The 19,279-nt window shown below is 39.8% G+C and overlaps 1 protein-coding gene and 3 long non-coding RNA genes across 6 annotated transcripts in view; 1 reads left to right on the plus strand and 3 right to left on the minus strand.

Moving 5' to 3' along the window:
• Positions 1 to 787: 787 nt before the first annotated feature.
• LOC106911793 (uncharacterized) lies at positions 788 to 2,232 on the minus strand. Of its 2 annotated transcripts, XR_015764345.1 has the most exons (3): positions 1,727 to 1,872; positions 1,386 to 1,646; positions 788 to 1,309 (listed from the first exon to the last, which is right to left on the minus strand). It is a non-coding gene; the product is annotated as an uncharacterized LOC106911793 (long non-coding RNA). The 2 variants fall into 2 exon arrangements; XR_001416715.2 differs by having other exon boundaries at positions 788 to 1,646; positions 1,727 to 2,232.
• Positions 2,233 to 7,847: 5,615 nt separating this feature from the next.
• LOC148157800 (uncharacterized) lies at positions 7,848 to 9,038 on the minus strand. The gene is made up of 2 exons (XR_015764351.1): positions 8,783 to 9,038; positions 7,848 to 8,143 (listed from the first exon to the last, which is right to left on the minus strand). It is a non-coding gene; the product is annotated as an uncharacterized LOC148157800 (long non-coding RNA).
• A 15-nt stretch (positions 9,039 to 9,053) lies between these two features.
• Positions 9,054 to 19,279, plus strand: part of abca2 (ATP binding cassette subfamily A member 2) — a 142,322-nt gene continuing 132,096 nt past the window's right edge. For both annotated transcript variants that reach the window (XM_088009186.1, XM_088009187.1), the window contains exon 1: positions 9,054 to 11,477. In XM_088009186.1, the coding sequence (XP_087865312.1) occupies positions 11,412 to 11,477 (66 nt within the window). In that variant the 5' untranslated portion in view covers positions 9,054 to 11,411. The remainder of the gene's footprint in view (positions 11,478 to 19,279) is intronic.
• LOC148157801 (uncharacterized) lies at positions 12,233 to 15,529 on the minus strand. Its single transcript, XR_015764350.1, has 2 exons — positions 13,214 to 15,529; positions 12,233 to 12,869 (listed from the first exon to the last, which is right to left on the minus strand). It is a non-coding gene; the product is annotated as an uncharacterized LOC148157801 (long non-coding RNA).

The following is a 19,279-nucleotide window of genomic DNA, read 5'->3' on the forward strand; positions in this document are numbered from 1 at the left end:
GTCCTGGATAGCGTTAGCTCTCGTTTCCAACCCTGTGTATCAGTTGCTACCGGTCTTTAGCTGTGTGCTAATCTCTCTGCTGTGCTGCCTGTGTTGGACTGTTTTGAGCCTTCATCATTAAACTCTTAAACATCGTCATAATTATCTAGGTCTCTGCGTCACTCCTCACCACCTACCACTCCTTATGACAATTGTGACTGCATACCTTTGCAAAAGTTATATTGTATGCTGCTGGCTCATGTACAGACCTTCAGTTGTATCCTAATTCTAAAATGATCCTCCACATTTAAAATCCATAATAACCAAATTCTATTGTACATCAGATATCTGATTGGTCCATATGTTACTACCAGAGCACTTTGCTGGAGGTTTACTGCTGGTTCCTGGATGTTCTTATTGTAGAGTGGGAGGCAACCGGCTCCCAGTTTGTTTGCTTTTAAGAGTAAAACTTTACTTTTAAATGATACTGCCTGTTAAGATTAGCTACAGCCTCAAAATCTTAATAGCATACATTTTTGATTTTCCAAAATATCTTCCCTTACAAAAAGTCCAGCATCTTGAGGAATCCAGAAATGTACAGTAGGGCTATAGTGTGAATGCTCTAGTAATTCACAATATTATCAGTAATTATCACTACTCACAGCGTTGTTTAGCTGCTAGTATATTTCTATAGTGTTATTGTCTGTTTTACTCTTAATGTGGTTAGTTTTTGTTGAGAATGAGAATCTCAATCAATGAATCATAATTTGTATTGACACACGGAGCATAAAATCAGCCAAGAAAAGCATTCAGACTTTACTTATTTTATTCACTTTCAGCGCTGAAAGGAGACGCTTTACCATTACATCCAAGAAGAGTTTCTAAAAAAGTCTGTGCAGCGTCTGAGGAGAAAGAGGAGGGTAGCTGATTATATGGACTGAAGACACTCCCTGAAATCACACCATGTCTCTGTGGCCTGATAAGTTTCTGTTTCTCGTGAGAAATGGACCTTGGTGTCTAACAGAATCAAAAATGTAACCCTTTACTATGGGCCCTTTGTCTAACAGCATGTGACTCTTTCTTGGCCTTGGTGAAGCATCTCAACATTATTATCAGTAATTATCACTACTGACAGCGTTGTTTAGCTGCCAGTATATTTCTATAGTGTTATTAATGTCTGTTTTTGTCATCTTGGCATTTACACTACGAACCCACATGCAGAACACAACTCGGGACGCGAAAGATCAGTTAAAGTGATTTATTAACAAAAGATTTCCAGGTAGGCTCTCAAACATCGAAGGGACGGCGACAGACAGGTAAGCCAGGACTTCTGGGAACAACAACAGATCGGGAGGTGAGTTCAGGGACCGTGGGAATTTTCCAGAGCTCTAAAGTAGTATGCTTACTCGGAGAGGAGAAAAAACAACGGCGTGGCCAGGTGTGGGGGCGCTGGAGGTGGAGGTTGTGCTGCGGTGGAGGGCGGACAGGTAATAGGATCCTGACGTCGTCACGGAGAGCGATCGGACTGCCTGCTTGGATACCCAGACACTTCTTTTTGTTTCACGGAGGAAAAGGTGAGTGGTGGCCTTGGGCACCAACGGGTAACGTGCCCACGGCGTCGCAAGGGAAACTCGGGACTACAGCCAGACTTGAAGTTGCAGGAACAGCTGAAAGAATCCAAACAGATGGCGTTAGATCAGAATCAACAGGAAGCTCGACTAGATCGCTGGAGAGGGCTCAGGGTTACCATTACTGGCTAACACTCAAGCGTTGGTATGCTGGCAGTCGCCGTCTCTTGAAGTCCCGCTGATGAGTGGATTGGGAACCGGTGTGACGGTGACGTCAGCCCTTCAGTCCTCCTATCCTAGCCTCCACGGTGCCATCTGGTGGTGATGGCAAGCCATAGGAACGAAAAAAAAAGGCAAAACAAAAACCCCAACTCCTGACAGTTTTACTCTTAATGTGGTTAGTTTTGTATTAAAACTGTTTAGCATTTTAACCGTTCATCTTGAGCTTTGACCAGTTAGTTTGAGCTAAGTTCTGCATCATTTAAATTTAAACAGCACTTATGACGGGGGGAATAAATGCTGATACTGTATTTAGGTATTTTTACTCACTTGTGTTAATTGTTATATTTACATTTTTGCAATAGTAATTTTGGAACTTTTATTATTTCTGCATTATCAGAAACTGCTTCACTATATATGCATCTTTTCAGGCCTACTACTGCCTCTAGTGGCGTGGGGGTGGTAACACAACTAACATCCCTACATCTCTAAATGAGAATAGTCTTTATTATTTCTTATTAATTTTTCATTTTCTTAAAGATGTAGAGCTAATTAAATCAGCTAAAGAAGACCTCAAACTGGTTCCAGTTTCTCTTGATGGCCAACCTGTTGAAACTGTGACAAATCTTAAATACTTTGAATCATTCCTGGACAGTCAGCTCTGACTATATTTTTAAGAACTGTTCACTGAGACTCTGTCTTTTAAGAAGACATGGTGATTTTGGGGTTACTCAACCAGAGGTTGTGTACAAGACAATGTTGAGTGTTTTCACTTTTCATCTCCTCGGCTCGTTTGGTCACATGAGCTGCAGAACAATAGACAAACTTTTACGAATACTTTTAATGGCAGATAAAATAGCAGGTAAATAGTGGTGAACCCAAAAACAACTCTGTCTCAACTGTTTGGAAGACATCAAGAAATATTTTAGCAGAGAGCATCCATTGTTTTTCATCAGTTTGAACCTCTGAGCTCTACATCCTAAAAAGAAAAGAAAGGCGTTACTGTTTCCCTCTGGTATAGAACATCGATTAGAAGTAATTTATTGACAATGCAATAATTATTTTTAACCAAACTAAATGATAACATTTACCTATAGCATGCGAAGTGTTTTACTGGATGTACAAATTGTTGATATTGTAATTCTATGAATGTGTTTTATTGTTTTGGAGTCTCAGGAAAATTTCCACCTTGATAGATTAAATAGTGTTTCATATTATTTTTTTTACTATGTATAAGACTCTACCAACAGAAATTCTCTCAGACTAATATGGCACCGTAAAAGCAAAAATGTGAATTTTTCCTTGTATCTGTTCAACAAATCTGGTTGTAACAACCAGATTTGTTTTTCTTCTGTGAACCTAATGCGTTTGTTCATTATTGACTTTTGCTCAATTAACTTTCTTATGTACACATTATAAATAGTATTTTGTTATAGTTGATCATGTTGCTTTTCATGTCTCCTTATTTCTTTTATTCCTCCTATAATTGATGGAGATATTTAGATATTATTTATAATATTTAAAGGTCTTGCTCTTAAGAGCATCCTTAAAATGAAGATATTTTCATTTTAACAAATACTTCTACTTCTTAAAATGAAAATTTTTTTTCATTTAAAAAAAAATTAAAAATATGTTTTATAAGCCAGTGCGAAGTCCTGTTCCCCTGTGAAAATCTGTCCCCCCTGTGTCGGGAGCGCGCATTGCAACCAGAGACGGATCCGGCTGATTGATTTCTCGGCAAAAAAAAAAAGAACTCATATAATCATGTCAAGGTTGTAACATTCATTTTAATCAGCAGCTGTTTTAAAAATTAGCAATAACAAAATTGTAAAATAAATAAAGTATTGTGTGGAGAACTTGCGCTGTTTTGTGTTATTTTAAACACCAAAAGAATCGGTCTTTTTCCAACTTTTGTCACTTAAGCCTGACAAATAAGTCAGTCACCAAACACAGGCTTCCAACATGTAGTGTGTATTTAGAATGTTTCATTGCTGATAAGAGGATGGAAACTGGATGATAGCAGGGCACCAAAAATTAAGACTTCCTGAAAGGAAGAGTGTCTAGACTTTCTGCTAAATCTTGTTCTAATGTAAAATATGACAGATTACTGGATTAAGAAAATTTCTAGTATACTACATGCTATAGTAGTAGCAAATTCTCAAATTTTTGACAATTTGAAAACAGTTGCTGTTTATTTCCAAAAGTTATGGGGGGAGGATAGGAGAGAATGGATATTTCTGCTGCCTGAAATAATCTGTTCCCTCTCCATGAAATGGAAACAAATTAATTTACCTGCAAGTCTTTCACTATGTTTATTCCTTTCTTCATCGACAATAAATCATGTAAGTTTGAAAACATTTGCTCTTTATTTTACAAAGTTATGAGGGGGAAGCACATATTTTAGTCACCTGAAATAATCTGTCTCCCTTTCATAACACGGAAACAAATTAATTTACCAAAAAGTCTTTAACTGGGCTTATTCCTCTTGTCATCAACAACAAATCCTGTGACTTTGGTAACATTTGATCATTTTTTTTGCCAAAGATACAGGGGGTTAACCATATATTTTAACTACCTGAAATAATCCATTCCCCCTCTATAACATAGGAACTAATTAATTTACCAACAAATCTTTAACTGTGTTTATGCCTCTCTTCATCAGCAAAAAATCGTGCGAATTTGGTAACATTTGCTTTTAATTTGCCAAAGTTATGCGGGGGAAACCAAATATTTTAGCTGCCTGAAATAACCTGTTCTCCCTACATAACATGGGAGTTAATTATTTTCTCACAATCTCTTTAACTGTAGTACCCTCTTCATCAGCAACAAATCATGTGAATTTGGTAATATTTACTTTTAATTTGACAAACGTACTTGAGGGGGAACCAATATTTTAGCCACCTGAAATAATCTGTTCCCCCTACAAAGAATAGGTTATTTCAGACAGCTAAAATATTTGGTTCCCCCATGGGGGAACCAAATATTAACCCTAACCCTAACCCTTTTATTTATTTTAGAATTATTATGCATAATAATTCTGGCAAATAAAAAGCCAATGTCTCCAAACTTACAGGATGGGAGGAATAAACACAGGTAAAGATGTGCTGGTAAGTTAATTTGTTCCCATGTTATGTAGGGGGAACAAATCATTTCAGGTGGGTAAAATAATTGGTTCCCAAAGTTATTATTTGCCTAATAACTCTGGCAAATATTGATTAAATATTACCACATTTACAGGATTTGTTGTTCATGAAAAGAAGATTAAACACAGTGAAGGACTTGCAGGTAAGATAGTTTTCCCCCATGTTATAGGGAGGGGAACAGATTATTTCAGTCAGCTAAATTATATGGTTCCCCCCAAGTAACTTTGGCAACTAAATGTAACCAAAATCACATGATTGTTTTGTTGATGAAGAGAGGACTGAGCACAGTTAAATACTTGCTGGTAATTTAAATTGTTCCTATGAAATGGAGAGGGAATGGATTATTTCAGGCTGTTAAAATATTTGGTTCCCCCCTTATAACTTTGGCAAATAAAAAGCAAATGTTACCAAAATCACAGGATTTATTGTTGATGAACAGAGGAATAAACACAGTTAAAGACTTGCTGGTAATTTAATTTGTACCTATGAAATGGAGGGGGAACAGATTATTTCAGGTGGCTAAAATATATGCTCCCCTCTCATAACTTTTTCAAATAAAGAGCAAATGTTTTCAAACTTACATGATTTATTGTTGATGATGAAAGGAATAAACACAGTTAAAGACTTGCAGGTAAATTAATTTGTTTCTATTTTATGGAGGGGAACAGATTATTTCAGGCAGCAGAAATATGCATTCTATCCTCCGCCCATAACTTTGGGAAATAAAGATAAACTGTTTTCAAATTCTCAAAAATTATGTGTGATCAGGGGCGCTGCCAGGAATCTTGGGCCCCCTGACGAAAAGTTAGATTGTGTCTCCCTGCGCAGCTGCTGTTACAATGTTTTGAGTCTATTTGACCCATAAAAAGTGTCACAATTTTAAAGGCTTGCAACTGCCTTGCGTTCTGTGGCCGGATACTGATACTAGTACAATATTTACTGCTCATGAATTTTACATCCAACAGTCCACATCCAGTATGCAGGTAGGTTGCTTAAATTTTTTTCTATTAGTTTTAGATTAATGAAATGTCTCTCCCCATGAGCAATAGTCAAAAGCAACATGCAACTACACATGAAGCAATCCAGACTTCTCAAAAATGCTATGTATTTGCATTTTATTCAAGCTGCAGTACATAACTTTAATAAAAAATATGTTTTCTCCATATTTGTTAAAGCTTTCACGATGTCGTAGCAGTTTATGAGACAGATAATCTGTGAAAACAATCAATCTCCTCCATCTCCTTCCTGAATTACTATTACTGGTTAAAGTAATGCACCGTTCTGACCAAAACAACCAATCAGAACTAGTAGGACACTTTTAGCTCTGTCAATCAACTTCATTCAGTCACTGCTAAATGTGCTACTGGGGGAGAAAGAACTTATCATTACAAGAAACTGTTTATCTGGAATCATTGGTAGCTATCCAACTAAACTGAGCATTCACAGTTTGAATCTGCACAGCTCTGTGGTATACTAGCTGCAGCACAGCACAAATCAAGGGGGAGGAAGGATGAGCAGCACCACATGAGATTGTGATTGACAGCACTAAAACTCTCATGCCACTGACTGGTTGTTTCTAAAGAACCCTGGGAGAAAGCTGAGGAAATAGATTTTTCACAGATTACCTCTCATACCATACTGTCACAACATAATGACAGTTTTAAATAATATGTGAAAAAATATTTATAAAAAAGTTACATACTGCAGCTTTAATTTCATTCAGGAGAGGATGGGTCATGAGGGATGTGGGTTAGAGCTGCTGCTGACTCACTCGTCTGTTTTTAAGTGGTAAAAGGCACAGGGAACAAGTTAAATATATGAATATGTTGGTAATTTTTTTCCTTAATTCATTAAATGCTAGTGAAATGGAGGCAAACAGTAGTCTGTAGCTAAGCTAATTATGCTAAATGGTTGATAATCTCACACAGTCTACCCATCTCTCTGAGAAAAACTGGGTTATAAATTAACACTCTTGCCTTTTTCTCTCCTTCTCTATTTAGTTTGTGAAAACCTGATTTTCTAACTTTTCTGAGCAGCATAGTAACTGTAACAGTCGCCGCTGTATTCAGCTGCAGCTTCTACTGACTGTAGCTGAACAGCGTCACAGTCAAGCGCTCCAAGCAGGAACGAACCATTTCATGCAGATCTGGGGCTATGGGGAGGGGGGGGGAGTACTGGGTGGGAGGTTCAGGGCAAAAATGGATGTGTGTTTTTTGGTCTGGGAGGGGTAACATTAAATTTTTACTGCTAAAAACAATCTTTGAAAATACAATATGATTAATTTTGTATTTGACAGGATCCCGATTTTTTTTTTATTTCATTTCTATGAACAAAATACAAATAATTAAATTGTGGAGGGCTAGAAATGTCATCATTTTTCACCCCTTTTCGCGCCCCTGTGTGTGATACCTTCCCAGATAGCACAGAATGATTGAAACAACATTGAATCAATGTCAGCCAGAAACATTGAATCAACGTTGAACGCTGACATTGAAACATCGAAAGTGGTCGGTGACTTGTATGTTGAATCAACGTTAGGGTTTCAACCATAACTGACATTATATCAATGTTGATCCAACCATCATCTGTATGTCAACTTGTATGCATATTTGTGTTGATATTACATTGAATCAGTTATGAATCAATGTTGATTCTACATTATATCAATGTTGAGTCAACCATCATCTGAACGTGGATCTGCATCCGGATTTCGGTTGATTCTACATTGAATCAATGTTGATTCAACACTCATTTGACTGTGGATGTACACACAGATTTGGGTTGTTTTTATATTGAATGAAAGCTAAGGATTTATGTACATTTTACGTCTGATAGGTCTACATAACATGCCACTAAAAGTTTCTTCACTGGTGTTAAACACTATATTATTGGCAGATGATGGGTAAACTGTGCAAAAGTTTAAAAATGACAACATGGGTTTGATTTAACATTTTATTTAAGAAAAGAGGGACAGATCTTTAAACATATTTGATTCCTTTTTGACTGTCAAAACAGTCTGTTGTCCACAGAAGAACAGAGTCCATGAGGTTAAGCTTTGTACTGTATGAAGTAGGGAAACAGTACAAGTTGTGGTAACCCCAGTTTGACTCTGGTTGGCGTCACTTTGATTCCTTGTGATGTTTTCCTCTCGTTCTGGTGCGTAATGAAGCCACTTCTTGACAGTTTTGCTGCAGTCCTCAAGAGTCAGCTTTCGGTCAAACTGCAGAGCAACAGCTGAAAAAAATAAAAGTGAGGAAGGTGCCGGTTAGAAATATGATAAACATTTGAAAAGTTCTGAAACACAATGAAATATTAAACAGTGTACTGGTTACAGGTCTGAGAACAAATACAAACCATATAGTTCCCCATGTACACTCACTGTTAAATTAATATCTTAATCTTTCATTAATATTTATCTTAATGTTTACATATACAACTGCATTTACCCATCAAGCTGCAGTATAGTGTAGGATTTATGATATTGATATTAAATCAATATTTAAAATAAAGGGCTGTTTATCAGAAAACCTAACAATAAAACTCAGGGAGGATCAAGTTTATTTAACACACCAGAGACAAATAAATAGAACAAAAGGTGATTTATAGTGTAGTTGGAAAAATTATAATTTTTACAGAATAAACTTCCATCAAATAGCTGGTTCAATCTTCCATCAACTACAAATATTTCCAAATAAGTTGATTAAATTCCTTAAAAAGTGTCTATATGCTAATAAAGATCCCACACAAGTAACAATAGTCCAGTTCAGTTTAACCAGTTACCAATCCAAGGATCAACAGACTGAATCAGTCATTAGCAGGTTTAGTTCAGTGTTTCACCTGCCTTACATGTTAAGTGTTTCCCTTCTGCCTCACCTGGATTGAATCTGTGGATGATTAACAACCTTCTGCACTTCTTGATGGCTGCAGACGGTCATGTAATCATCCAACTCAGCTGTTCTGGTACAGAGGCTCATTTAAGCACGACCCTAAGCATATCATAATAAAAAGTTAAAAACAAGTGATTACTATCACAACAATTTAAAGCCCACCTGGAGCAGCCAGCCTTACACTTCCTTGTCCACCACATGCTCTCCCAGACCAAACAATAGGCCCCGCCCTATTTTAAAAACTCAAATCCCACAAAATCTCACAGGATTTCATACTTAGGCCTGGAGTGGTGGGTAGGATGAAAATAATACAAAAGGAGACATGACCTCAATTATTAAAAATATCCGTTTTGCCCCCAAAATAACCAGGATTACTATGGGCACAAAACAATGCCCTTATTTTTCAATAAACACATTTAAGATCAAAGTAATATTGAAAAACTTACCATAAAAGTGCTCAGCGGAGAATTCAATTCAGAAGCCGGTAGCAAACAAGCCAGCAGCAAAGTGGCTTTTTGGTTGGGACAAACCACAAGTGTAAAATTGGGGAGGTGGACTGTACAACTCCTAGTAGAGACTTGTAGATGTTTTTGTGTCAACACATTATGCACAGTCAGTAATAATATTTACAGACAAGTAAGAAAATGTACAGAAAGGAATCACAACCCACTGTTCTCAACATGTAGTGCTTAATTTGAAACATGATTAACCCCCACCTAGTAATAAAATGTTCTGACCCAGAGCTCAAGGAGGGGGAGGGAAGAAGGGATGAGTGGGGGTAAAGAGGGGAAGGTTGGGAGGAGCGGCTGGGTGGGGGAGGTTTGGGAGGGAGTAGGGGGAGATGAGGAGGTGATGAGGGCTGCAACAAACTGCCCAGATTGCACACAACGGTAAATCAACATTGAATTATAGTCAGAAGGGTTGATTTTTGGTTGAGGTCAACAACTGACGGTTGATCAACCATCAAACAACCATCCACCTCCAGCCAAGTAACCAATGTTGAAACTGTGTCATTGAATCAATGTTGTTTTGTGCTTGAAATCTAATGAATGAAATGCTAATGTCTGATCAATGACTGATCAATGTTGAATCAATGTTGAATCAATGTCAGCTGTTTTGCCACACCCCTTCCCCTCCTCTCCTCCTCATCAGAGCTCTGGGTCAGAGCATTTTATTAGTGAGTGGGGGGTATTACATTCTAAATTAACCTCTGTAAAGGATAGTGGGTGAAGATTCATTTCTGTACATTTTCTTTCTTTTTCATAAAAAAGTCCTACTGACCATTTGTGTGTGATATATTGACACAAAAACATCTACAACTTACTACAAGGAGTGGAGCGGTACAAGGCTTATAGTATCAATTATGCCGCATGAACTTATCAGTAGATTATTGAGGGAACGCAAAAGTTTTGCGAGGGAACGCAAAAGAAAAAAAATTCCCCATGTCCCCTGGGGGGCTCCGTACCGTACCGTACAACCTTGACATGATTATATGAGTTCTTTTTTTTTTTTTTTCTTTTTACCGAGAAATCGATCAGAAGCGCCGTGAAAATGGTCAGATCCGCCGGATCCGTCTCTCTGGTTGCAATGCGCGCTCACGACATAGGGGGGACAGATTTTCAAAGGGGAACAGAATTTCGCACAAGACCTCTTTTGATCGTAAATAATAGACTTTGTGCTATTCTTATTTAGTGATGTAGTTATGTTAGTTGTGTTACCACCACCACGCCACTAGAGGCAGTAAGTAGTCCCGAAAAGATGCAACTAAGGAGCAGATCTAGAAGAACACAGAAAGCTACAGAATTTAAGAACTGCTAGCTGCGCTTAAGTAGATAAAAGAGACATGCTGAGATTGGAACTCTTTCCTAAAGGCGAAGTTATATCACAGAATTCAAAAGAAAATAAAAACGGGAGACCGCAGATAATATAGGAAATAACGCCCCCTTCACTTCCGGAGTGCAATGGCGCCATTTTCAAATAAGATGAGATTGATAGTGGTCTGTGCCCGCCTCTGTTTGCTGTGGCGAAATGTACTTGGTTGACTTCAAAATCTTCTGCAATTTTTACCAAAAACACTCAGCTTACAGCATTCACATAGGAAATGCAAATTTTCTAGTTTTTTCCTTTTAATTAATGACAAGACATAGCTCAGATCTAATTACATAATGATTTTGAAATTTTGTATTTTTTTTAGTTAGAAACTGAAACTATTTGTGATATCACAATGTGGACGGATGCATGAATCTATTTTCCGTAAGGGTGCGTTTTATGTTGGAGCCTTTGTTTTGAAGAGCCATGCAGGAAGCGGATGTGTTGCTCAACGTGATTAGCTTTATGACATCAGCTGCCGTTCCTACTTTCCTCACCGGCTTCAAGTTCCAGCCGCTGCGTTTGGAAGCAGGACAGATCTACTGGGACATAGAGGACCACAGAAAGACAGACCACGACACGAACCGGTCTTCCTCCAGGTTGCTGAGCCGCTGAAAGGTGTGCTGTTCCGGGCCGTGCCAGGCTCAGACGGGATGCCCTGGAAGAATCTTGCCGTCCAGCCACAGGCCACCGCTGGTGTGCTCATCTGGCAAATATAGGTCACACCGAGGCAGGAGGGAGGCGAGATGGGCTTCCTGCACCAGCTGCATCTCCTGCTGTGGAAGAACATCTCTCTGAAGAGGAGAGGCCCGGTAAGAGCATACTGCACCCCCACAACACAACACCCCTCCCTCTTGTTGGGCTGTTACTGGGGAACCAGACGGGAATCGAGGGAGCCATCCTGAGCTCTGCTGCATCGACTGCTTCCGTTATTTAACCGGAGCCCGATTCGGAACCCGATCGTTCTCAGATGATGATGATGATGACAGAGGAAGCCGGGTAGAGATGAGCCTGGGCTGGGCTTGTTTAGGCAGCTTTACTGCCTGAGCACCGCGCTGAGAGGAAGGAGGAAGTGGCCGTGCTGTCAAACAGGTTGTTTGTGGAGAAATTAGACTTGAGGAAAGCAGCTCAGCTCCAAGGTTAACATCAGCAACCTGTACTACTTCAAATGAAGATTTATTTATGCTTAAAGGCAATTAAAAATCCTATCTATCTATCTATCTATCTATCTATCTATCTATCATCTATCTATCTATCTATACAGTTTGATGTGCAGATCTAGGGTAGTTGTATGTCCTGCTTTAATGTAAACTTCAGTTATTGAGAAGGGACACCGCAGCTCTGTGTGTGAATATGAGATTTGTATAATTCCAGCTCAGTTCACTATGGGAGAGTGCTGGGACATGGTGATAATGGAAAAGACAGAGGTGGGAGAAAAATTTGGGTTAATTGTGTAACACTCGCTATGTGTTTACAGTTAATAAATTTGTAATAAGACCAGAGCTAGGTTCGGCTACAGGGGTAGTGAGAAGTGTAGTTTGAATTAATGACCACAGACCAAAGAAAATTAAGTTAAAACGTCGGCTTATTATTAGTTTAAAGAACAATAAAAGAATAAACAACAACAATGTTACACAATTAACACACAATGACACAAATTCAAAAAAAGAAAAATAGTTTCCAGTTCCTTTCAGAGTATTTTATAAATCTAAATTAAGGATACTATTTATTTTACCTAGGTTATAGTTCTATTTAGGTTCTAGTTAATACTATTTAGTTCTATTTAAGTTCTAGTTAATACTATTTATCTATTTTGATTTACAGTTTGTTTTAATCTGTTTAATCTATTTTTAATTCTTTGGTGTTTCCCTTAAGGAGTTAAAAAAAAAACAATAACAGCAAAACAACAACACAGCAGAACAATTCAGAAAGGACAGATCAAACTGTGCTTCAGATTGATGTCTTGTTTCTTCCGATGATCCAACAGTTAATTCTGTTTCAGTGACCCACTGCTAATACGCATGACAACATGGGCAGGTCATACCAAGTTGCAGGGTTGGCAATGTCCAGCAGAAGGCGTAGCTCCTACTTGATGGTCTTTAGCTCCAGGGTTGGCTCGCCATCTCGTTCTCCTTAGGAAGATCCAGTTCAGTGATGATCCGAGACTCTTTAGGAGGGTTCAGTTCAGTGACGATCCGAGACTCCTTAGTCCAGATTCCAGCCGAACGAAAACGACAAACAAAACAAAACAAAACAAAACAAAAAAAAAGCCTGTTGCCAACAAAGAGCGACAGTTAGCAACAGTTAGCTCCTCTGCTGATAAGCCGTTGAATTTCTGTTGACAAGAGCAGCTGTTAGCTTCAGCGGATCAGCTGTTACTCCTGTTGACTTTCAGTTGACTTGCTGTTAGCACCAAGAGCAACAGCCAACACCTCCGCTGATCAGCCTTCGCTTCAGCTTTCCATTTAAGTTAAATAAATGTTTAACAAATACATTATCTTTAAAAAAAAAAAGAAAACAAAAGAAACAAAATACACTTTCAACTCACCAAGTCCAGTTCCACAACACAAAAAATGATCCCGAACGCAGTCAGGGTGAGAGAAAAATATGGGAAAAGCTCCTTCTCAAGAAATAAAAACACAAACTCGTCTTAAACAGCAAATCAGCTACGAGTGGTCCATTTCTCTTATCCGTCTTTTCTTTTCAGCACAATCCCGTTTGCTTCTGCGCTCTCTGCTTGCTTTACGCTCTCTGCTTGCTTTCTCTCACGTCAGAGAACGTAGTAACCCGATTGGCTGAAGCTAGTCACGTGGGTTACACATAAATGCGACCCTTCAGAATAAGAGAATAACAATTTTAAGATCGATTAATTCCCTATTTATTTTCCTATTTATTTATTTCCTATTTATCTAATTTACTATTATTTTTATGAAGAGGCTATTTTAACCTGGGTTACACCCTCCCCACTTAAATCTATGCAAGTCCCTTTGCATACTATCCAAGTTAAACTAACTGGATCTCAGGGATTTCAATAGAACTTGTGACAGCTTCACTTAAACTTTGGAACAGGGATTGAACTACACTGACAAGAGGGTTCCCTAATTTCGGGTAGGTTAAGAATTTTGGTTTTGTTCTCTGTCGAGAAGGTCTTTTAGCAGCTTGCTCTGTCTCAGGATCATGTCCTTTGTCCTCATTGGTCATAGGTTCAACCTCATTCACTTCAGTCTGAGTCATTTCCGCAGCATTAGCTTGACTAAGGTTTGAAGCATTGTCCATCTCATCAGGGTGAGTTTCCGGTAACCTGACTATTTTAGGTTCAGATGCACTCAGTGTTTCCACCGAGTTGTCCATTTCAGGTAAGTTGTCCATTTTCTTTATATTGTTGTCCGCTGGAACATCATCAGGTAATGTATTATGTTCTGGGACATGAGTATGGTCTGATTTAGGCTGCTCAACAACAGGTCTCAGATAATTTTTAGAAGGAAAGACAATCTTGTATTCCTCAACCACTCTAGAAATTTCTTGCAGAGGGCCGGGAGTGTTATACAAAGGATAGTTGTCTTCCTCCTCTGAGTTGCACTCAATTTCAGGTTCATCATGATCAGTGGTGTGGTATTGGCGTGTGTTTGGGCGGCTGGGTTTCTCCCAGACCACAGCAGGATTTTCAGGGACAGCTGGCAAGAACCCGCAAGGTAACAAAAGGTCTCTGTGGAGAGTTCTGATCGGACCATCCTGGTTCCCAGGTTTAACAGGTAAGTTGTCCTTTTGATTTACAACTACATGGACAACGGATTCCCACCTGTCTGATAACTTGTGTTTACCCCTAATCCTAACATTCCTTACCAACACACGATCACCAACATTCAAGACAGATTCGGTTACATGTTGGTCATATCTGATTTTGTTCCGGTCAGCCACTTTAGCAGCATTTTTACTAGCCAGTTGGTAACTCTCTTGAAGGTGAGATTTTAGAGCTTGGACATACTGCGAGTGGGACTGTTGCTGGCGATGACTCAAAGTAACATTAAAAGCAAGGTCTATGGGTAATCTAGGCTGCCTACCAAACATTAACTCGTATGGTGTAAACCCAGTACTTTCATGTTTGGTACAGTTGTACGCATGTACAAGGGGCTTCACGAAGTCACGCCAATGTTTTTTGTTCTCATCGCTGAGTGTACCCAGCATGTTTAATAAGGTTCTATTAAACCTCTCTACTGGGTTTCCCCTGGGGTGGTAGGGTGATGTTCTGACTTTCTGTATTCCGGCTAGGTTACATAGCTCTTTAATAGTTTTTGATTCAAAGTCTGCTCCTTGATCGCTGTGCAATTTTTCTGGAAAGCCATAGTGGATGATAAAGTTTTCCCACAGGGCTTTTGCTATAGTACGAGCCTTTTGGTTCGGTGTAGGAATTGCTACAGCATACTTTGTAAAGAAATCAGTGATAACAAGGACATCTTTAGTATTGCTGCGATCTGGTTCGATTGTCAAAAAGTCAATGCACAGTAACTCGAGAGGTCTGGTTACTTGAATGTTTACTAGAGGCGCTGCCTTCTCTGGCAGGGTCTTTCTGCAAACACACCGGCTACAGGTTTTGATTTTTTGATCAATATCTGAGGCCATTTTTGGCCAGAAAAATCTGGTTCGGATCAAATCAAGGGTTCGGTCAAAGCCAAGATGACCCATGTCATCATGGAGGCTTTTCAACACCATAGATCTGAGGCTTTCAGGGAGAATAAGTTGATACTGGATTTCTTCACCTACTTGCCTTTTTCTGTACAAAATCCCATTCTGCAGCTCAAGTTTGTTCAGCTCACGCAGAAAGATGGAAAGTTGTGGAATTTCTTTTCGGAGCTCAGGAGAAGGTGTTTCACCTGTTTCCAGCTGATGTATGATTTCATCGATAGCAGGATCGCTTCTTTGACTTTGACTCAATTCTTCTTCTGACATGCTTGGGATGACAGGAAAGACGCTTCACTGATCAAAACTGTCAGGGACCGCATTAGCAGTCATAGACAGAGATGTTACAAGGGGACAGGTAAGATCATAAAGATCTGCATCAAAAGACTGAAATACTAGATGTTTTTCACAAATTGCATTTACAGCATGAGAAGGGACATGAGTGAAAGGATCTGTGCCAGGTAAGTGATGTTGCACAAATTGGCGGATTCGCTCCTGTTCTTTCAGGGAGACAAGATCATTTACTGGTTCAGGATGTGGACAGCGAGACAAACCATCTGCATCCGTATTCTGTTTTCCAGCTCTATACCGAAGCTGAAACTCAAATGACGATAAAGCAGATAACCAGCGATAACTTGTTGCATCTAACTTAGCGGTGGTTAAAATATAAGTTAGAGGATTGCTGTCAGTTATCACTGTGAAAGGACTGCCATACAAGTAGTCACAAAACTTTTCTGTTACCGCCCACTTGAGGGCAAGAAACTCCAGTTTGTGAGCAGGGTACCGGCTTTCGCTTCTTGATAAGCCTCTGCTCGCGTATGCAATAACACGCATCTCTCCCTCTTGCTCCTGATACAGAGCTGCCCCTAGTCCAGTCGTACTGGCATCTGTATGTAACACATACTGCAACTTGGGATCGGCAAAGCCCAACACCGGAGCAGTAGTTAGTTTGTGTATTATTGTTTCAAATGCTCGTTGACAGCTCTCTGTCCATCTCTCCCCAAAAGGAGATTTTGGCTGAAAATACTGGTCACAGTTTAGCCGAAAGCTACTTTTCTTCCGCAGAGGGGGATATCCTGCAGTTAAGTTAGTAAGGGGTTTAACGATTTTAGAGAAATCTTTAATAAACCGTCTATAATACCCTGCAAAACCTAGGAAGGAACGGAGTTCTTTTAGGTTTGTAGGACTTGGCCAAGTTGTTAAAGCAGCAACCTTTTCAGGGTCTGTTTCAACACCGCGCTGAGAGACTATGTGCCCCAAATACCTCACAGATGTCTGGAAAAACTTACACTTCTCAAGTGATAGTTTTAGACCATATTCTTGGAGACGATTGAGCACATTGAGAAGACGTGTTTCATGTTGTTCAAGGGTTTCTGAAAAAACTATAAGGTCGTCCAAAAAGACCAAGACTTCCTTAAGGTTTATATCGCCCATACACCTCTCCATCAGCCGTTGAAACGTGCTGGGAGCATTAGTTACACCCTGCGGCATACGGTTGAACTCGAAAAATCCCAGTGGGCACACAAAAGCTGTCTTGTGTTTATCTGCCTCCTCAACTTCCACCTGGTAATAACCACTTTTGAGGTCCAGGACCGAAAACCATTTCGACCCACTAAGGGCTGAAAAAGTTTCTTCCAGGTTAGGAAGTGCATAAGCATCTTTGATTGTGTTCTGGTTTAGCTTTCGATAATCGACGCAAAGTCGTACATCTCCATTTTTATTCCTTACTACCACAATGGGTGAGGAAAAAGCTGACTCAGATTCACGGATTACCCCTGCCTCTAACAGTTCCTGCAAATGACGTCGTACAGCATCGACGTCTTGCGGTCGTATTGGGCGAGGCCTGTGTTTAAAAGAGGTCTGATCGCTCAGTTTGATCTGGTGCTTTACTTTATTAGTACATCCAAAATCAGTATCATGCTGCGCAAAAACCTCTGGCATAGCATTCAACTTCTGCATAATTCGCTCTTTCCATTCAGCAGGGACTGGGGAATCTGCAAAGTTTAAATTAAGCTCAGCAGGCTGTGGACTAGAAATTTGGTTTGAGTCATCAGAGATATGAGAATGGGACAAAATCTCCTGCATAACATGAATTTCAGCAATGACGCTGTTTCTAGGAATAATTATGTCATGTTTGCTTTCATTTCGCAGGACCACAGGAAGTTTTTGCGATCGGTTCTCAGGAAGGGTTAGTAAACAGTTAGTGACCAAAACACCACCTGGTAAGGAAGATGTATTGGGGGACTCAACTACAATCCACTTATCTGGAGTGTCAACATTCACATGAACTGACCCCTCCAAGACTTTACTTTGGCCTGCAGAAATGATTTCAGGCTCATTTCCTGACAGTCTGACAAGACCAAGATTGCTGGTCTCTTTCTGCCTGTGTCTCTTTTGTAACACGCTCAGCACCACTCTGTAATTATAAGGAAGGGTACTGGAATCTGTGTTAGTGAGAGAAAAACTTTCAAAGAGAAGATCAAGAGTATTAGTACCAATCAAGAGAGAAGATTGGACATTGGAGCGCGTGTTGGGAACAACCAACGCAAGAGAAGACACGATAAATTCATGTCCAAAACTGTTTTTTGGAAATGTGATATCAATACAAATATAGCCTGAATATGGAATATTCTGACCATTTGCGGCTTCAACTTCAAGAAGGTCGTGTATGGAATGGATCTCCAAATGTGAGAGATAGCTGTCATAAAACGACTGTGATACGGTTGTCACTTGTGAGCCGGTGTCAAGAAGGCAATTACAAGCCTGTCCATTAATTAGCACCTCAGCAGTGTATTTGGCTCCAACTAGGCCTTTGGGTAACTTCACTTTGGCTGATTTGTTGTGATGGAACCGTTTTCTGTTTTTTCTTGAATGCTTAGTGGGACTGGTTTCGCTAACAGCACTCATTTGTCCCGCAATGAGAGCCTCATCTAGTTTAAAGACTGTGTTTGTTTGTCCTGTTCGTCCCAAAGTAACTGCTTTGCTTTTAACTGCTTCCTCTTATCAGTTACAAGGGACGGATTTGATTCATTGGAGCAAGCTGAAACAATATGGCCATCTTCGCCACATCGAAAGCAATACCAAGGCTTCGGCCTACTCTTTACAGTTTGGACTGTCGTGGTTTGTTCAGGTGTTCTAGGCTTAGTTTGTGTCTTAGCTTTAGGTGCACTAGCATTTTTCTTAATGGAATTTGGTGTTTTTAGTTTAGTCAAATGACTCTGCAGCTCAGTAATTTGTGCTTTTAGTTCTGCGATCAGATCATTTTGGGGAACCACAGGTTGAACTACCTTTTGGGGTTTCAATCTTGTCAGCTGACTCTGCATCTGGGTTATCTGGGTTTGCATCTCAGTGAGATTGTCTTGCACTGTGGGTTCAAAAAGGTCAGAAGTTGCAGTAATAGTGTGGGAGGCTACTTTTGGTCTAGTAGCAGCAAAGTGTTTTTTCATTCTACTCTCCTTTGTACTACGCTTGTCTTCTTCAATTCTCAACTGCAACAGCAGCTCAGTGAATGAAGGGGGGTCATTTCTTTTTCTTTCAAGCTGGAGCTCTGCTAGTAAAGCATTGTCCCAACATCCACGGCAGAACTGACGCAGAAGGTGTCGGTCTGCTTCAGTGGGGACTGCTCCGCCTCTGCTCAAAGCTTTAGAGAGGACTGTCTGCAAGCGATGAAGGTAATGTGATGCTTTTTCACCAGGGTCTTGGAGGGTGTTAAGAAATTTGGCAAAAAGCTCATCACCATCTTCTACTGTGCCAAAAGCTGAATTTAACAGTTCAAGATAAGCTGATGGTAATGCTGTAGGGCCCAAGGGTTTTACTACATTGGATGCAGGTGGCACCAGACTGTCTAAAATCTTTCTTAAGCATTGCAAGACAGATACATCTGGATCTTTAAGTAGGAGCTCAACACTGTTGCGCCATGTATCAAAATCAGCCTCGT

This window comes from Poecilia mexicana, unplaced genomic scaffold (genome assembly GCF_051168715.1).
Source record: "Poecilia mexicana isolate PSO_F unplaced genomic scaffold, ASM5116871v1 scaffold_9, whole genome shotgun sequence".
Taxonomy (NCBI): domain Eukaryota; kingdom Metazoa; phylum Chordata; class Actinopteri; order Cyprinodontiformes; family Poeciliidae; genus Poecilia; species Poecilia mexicana.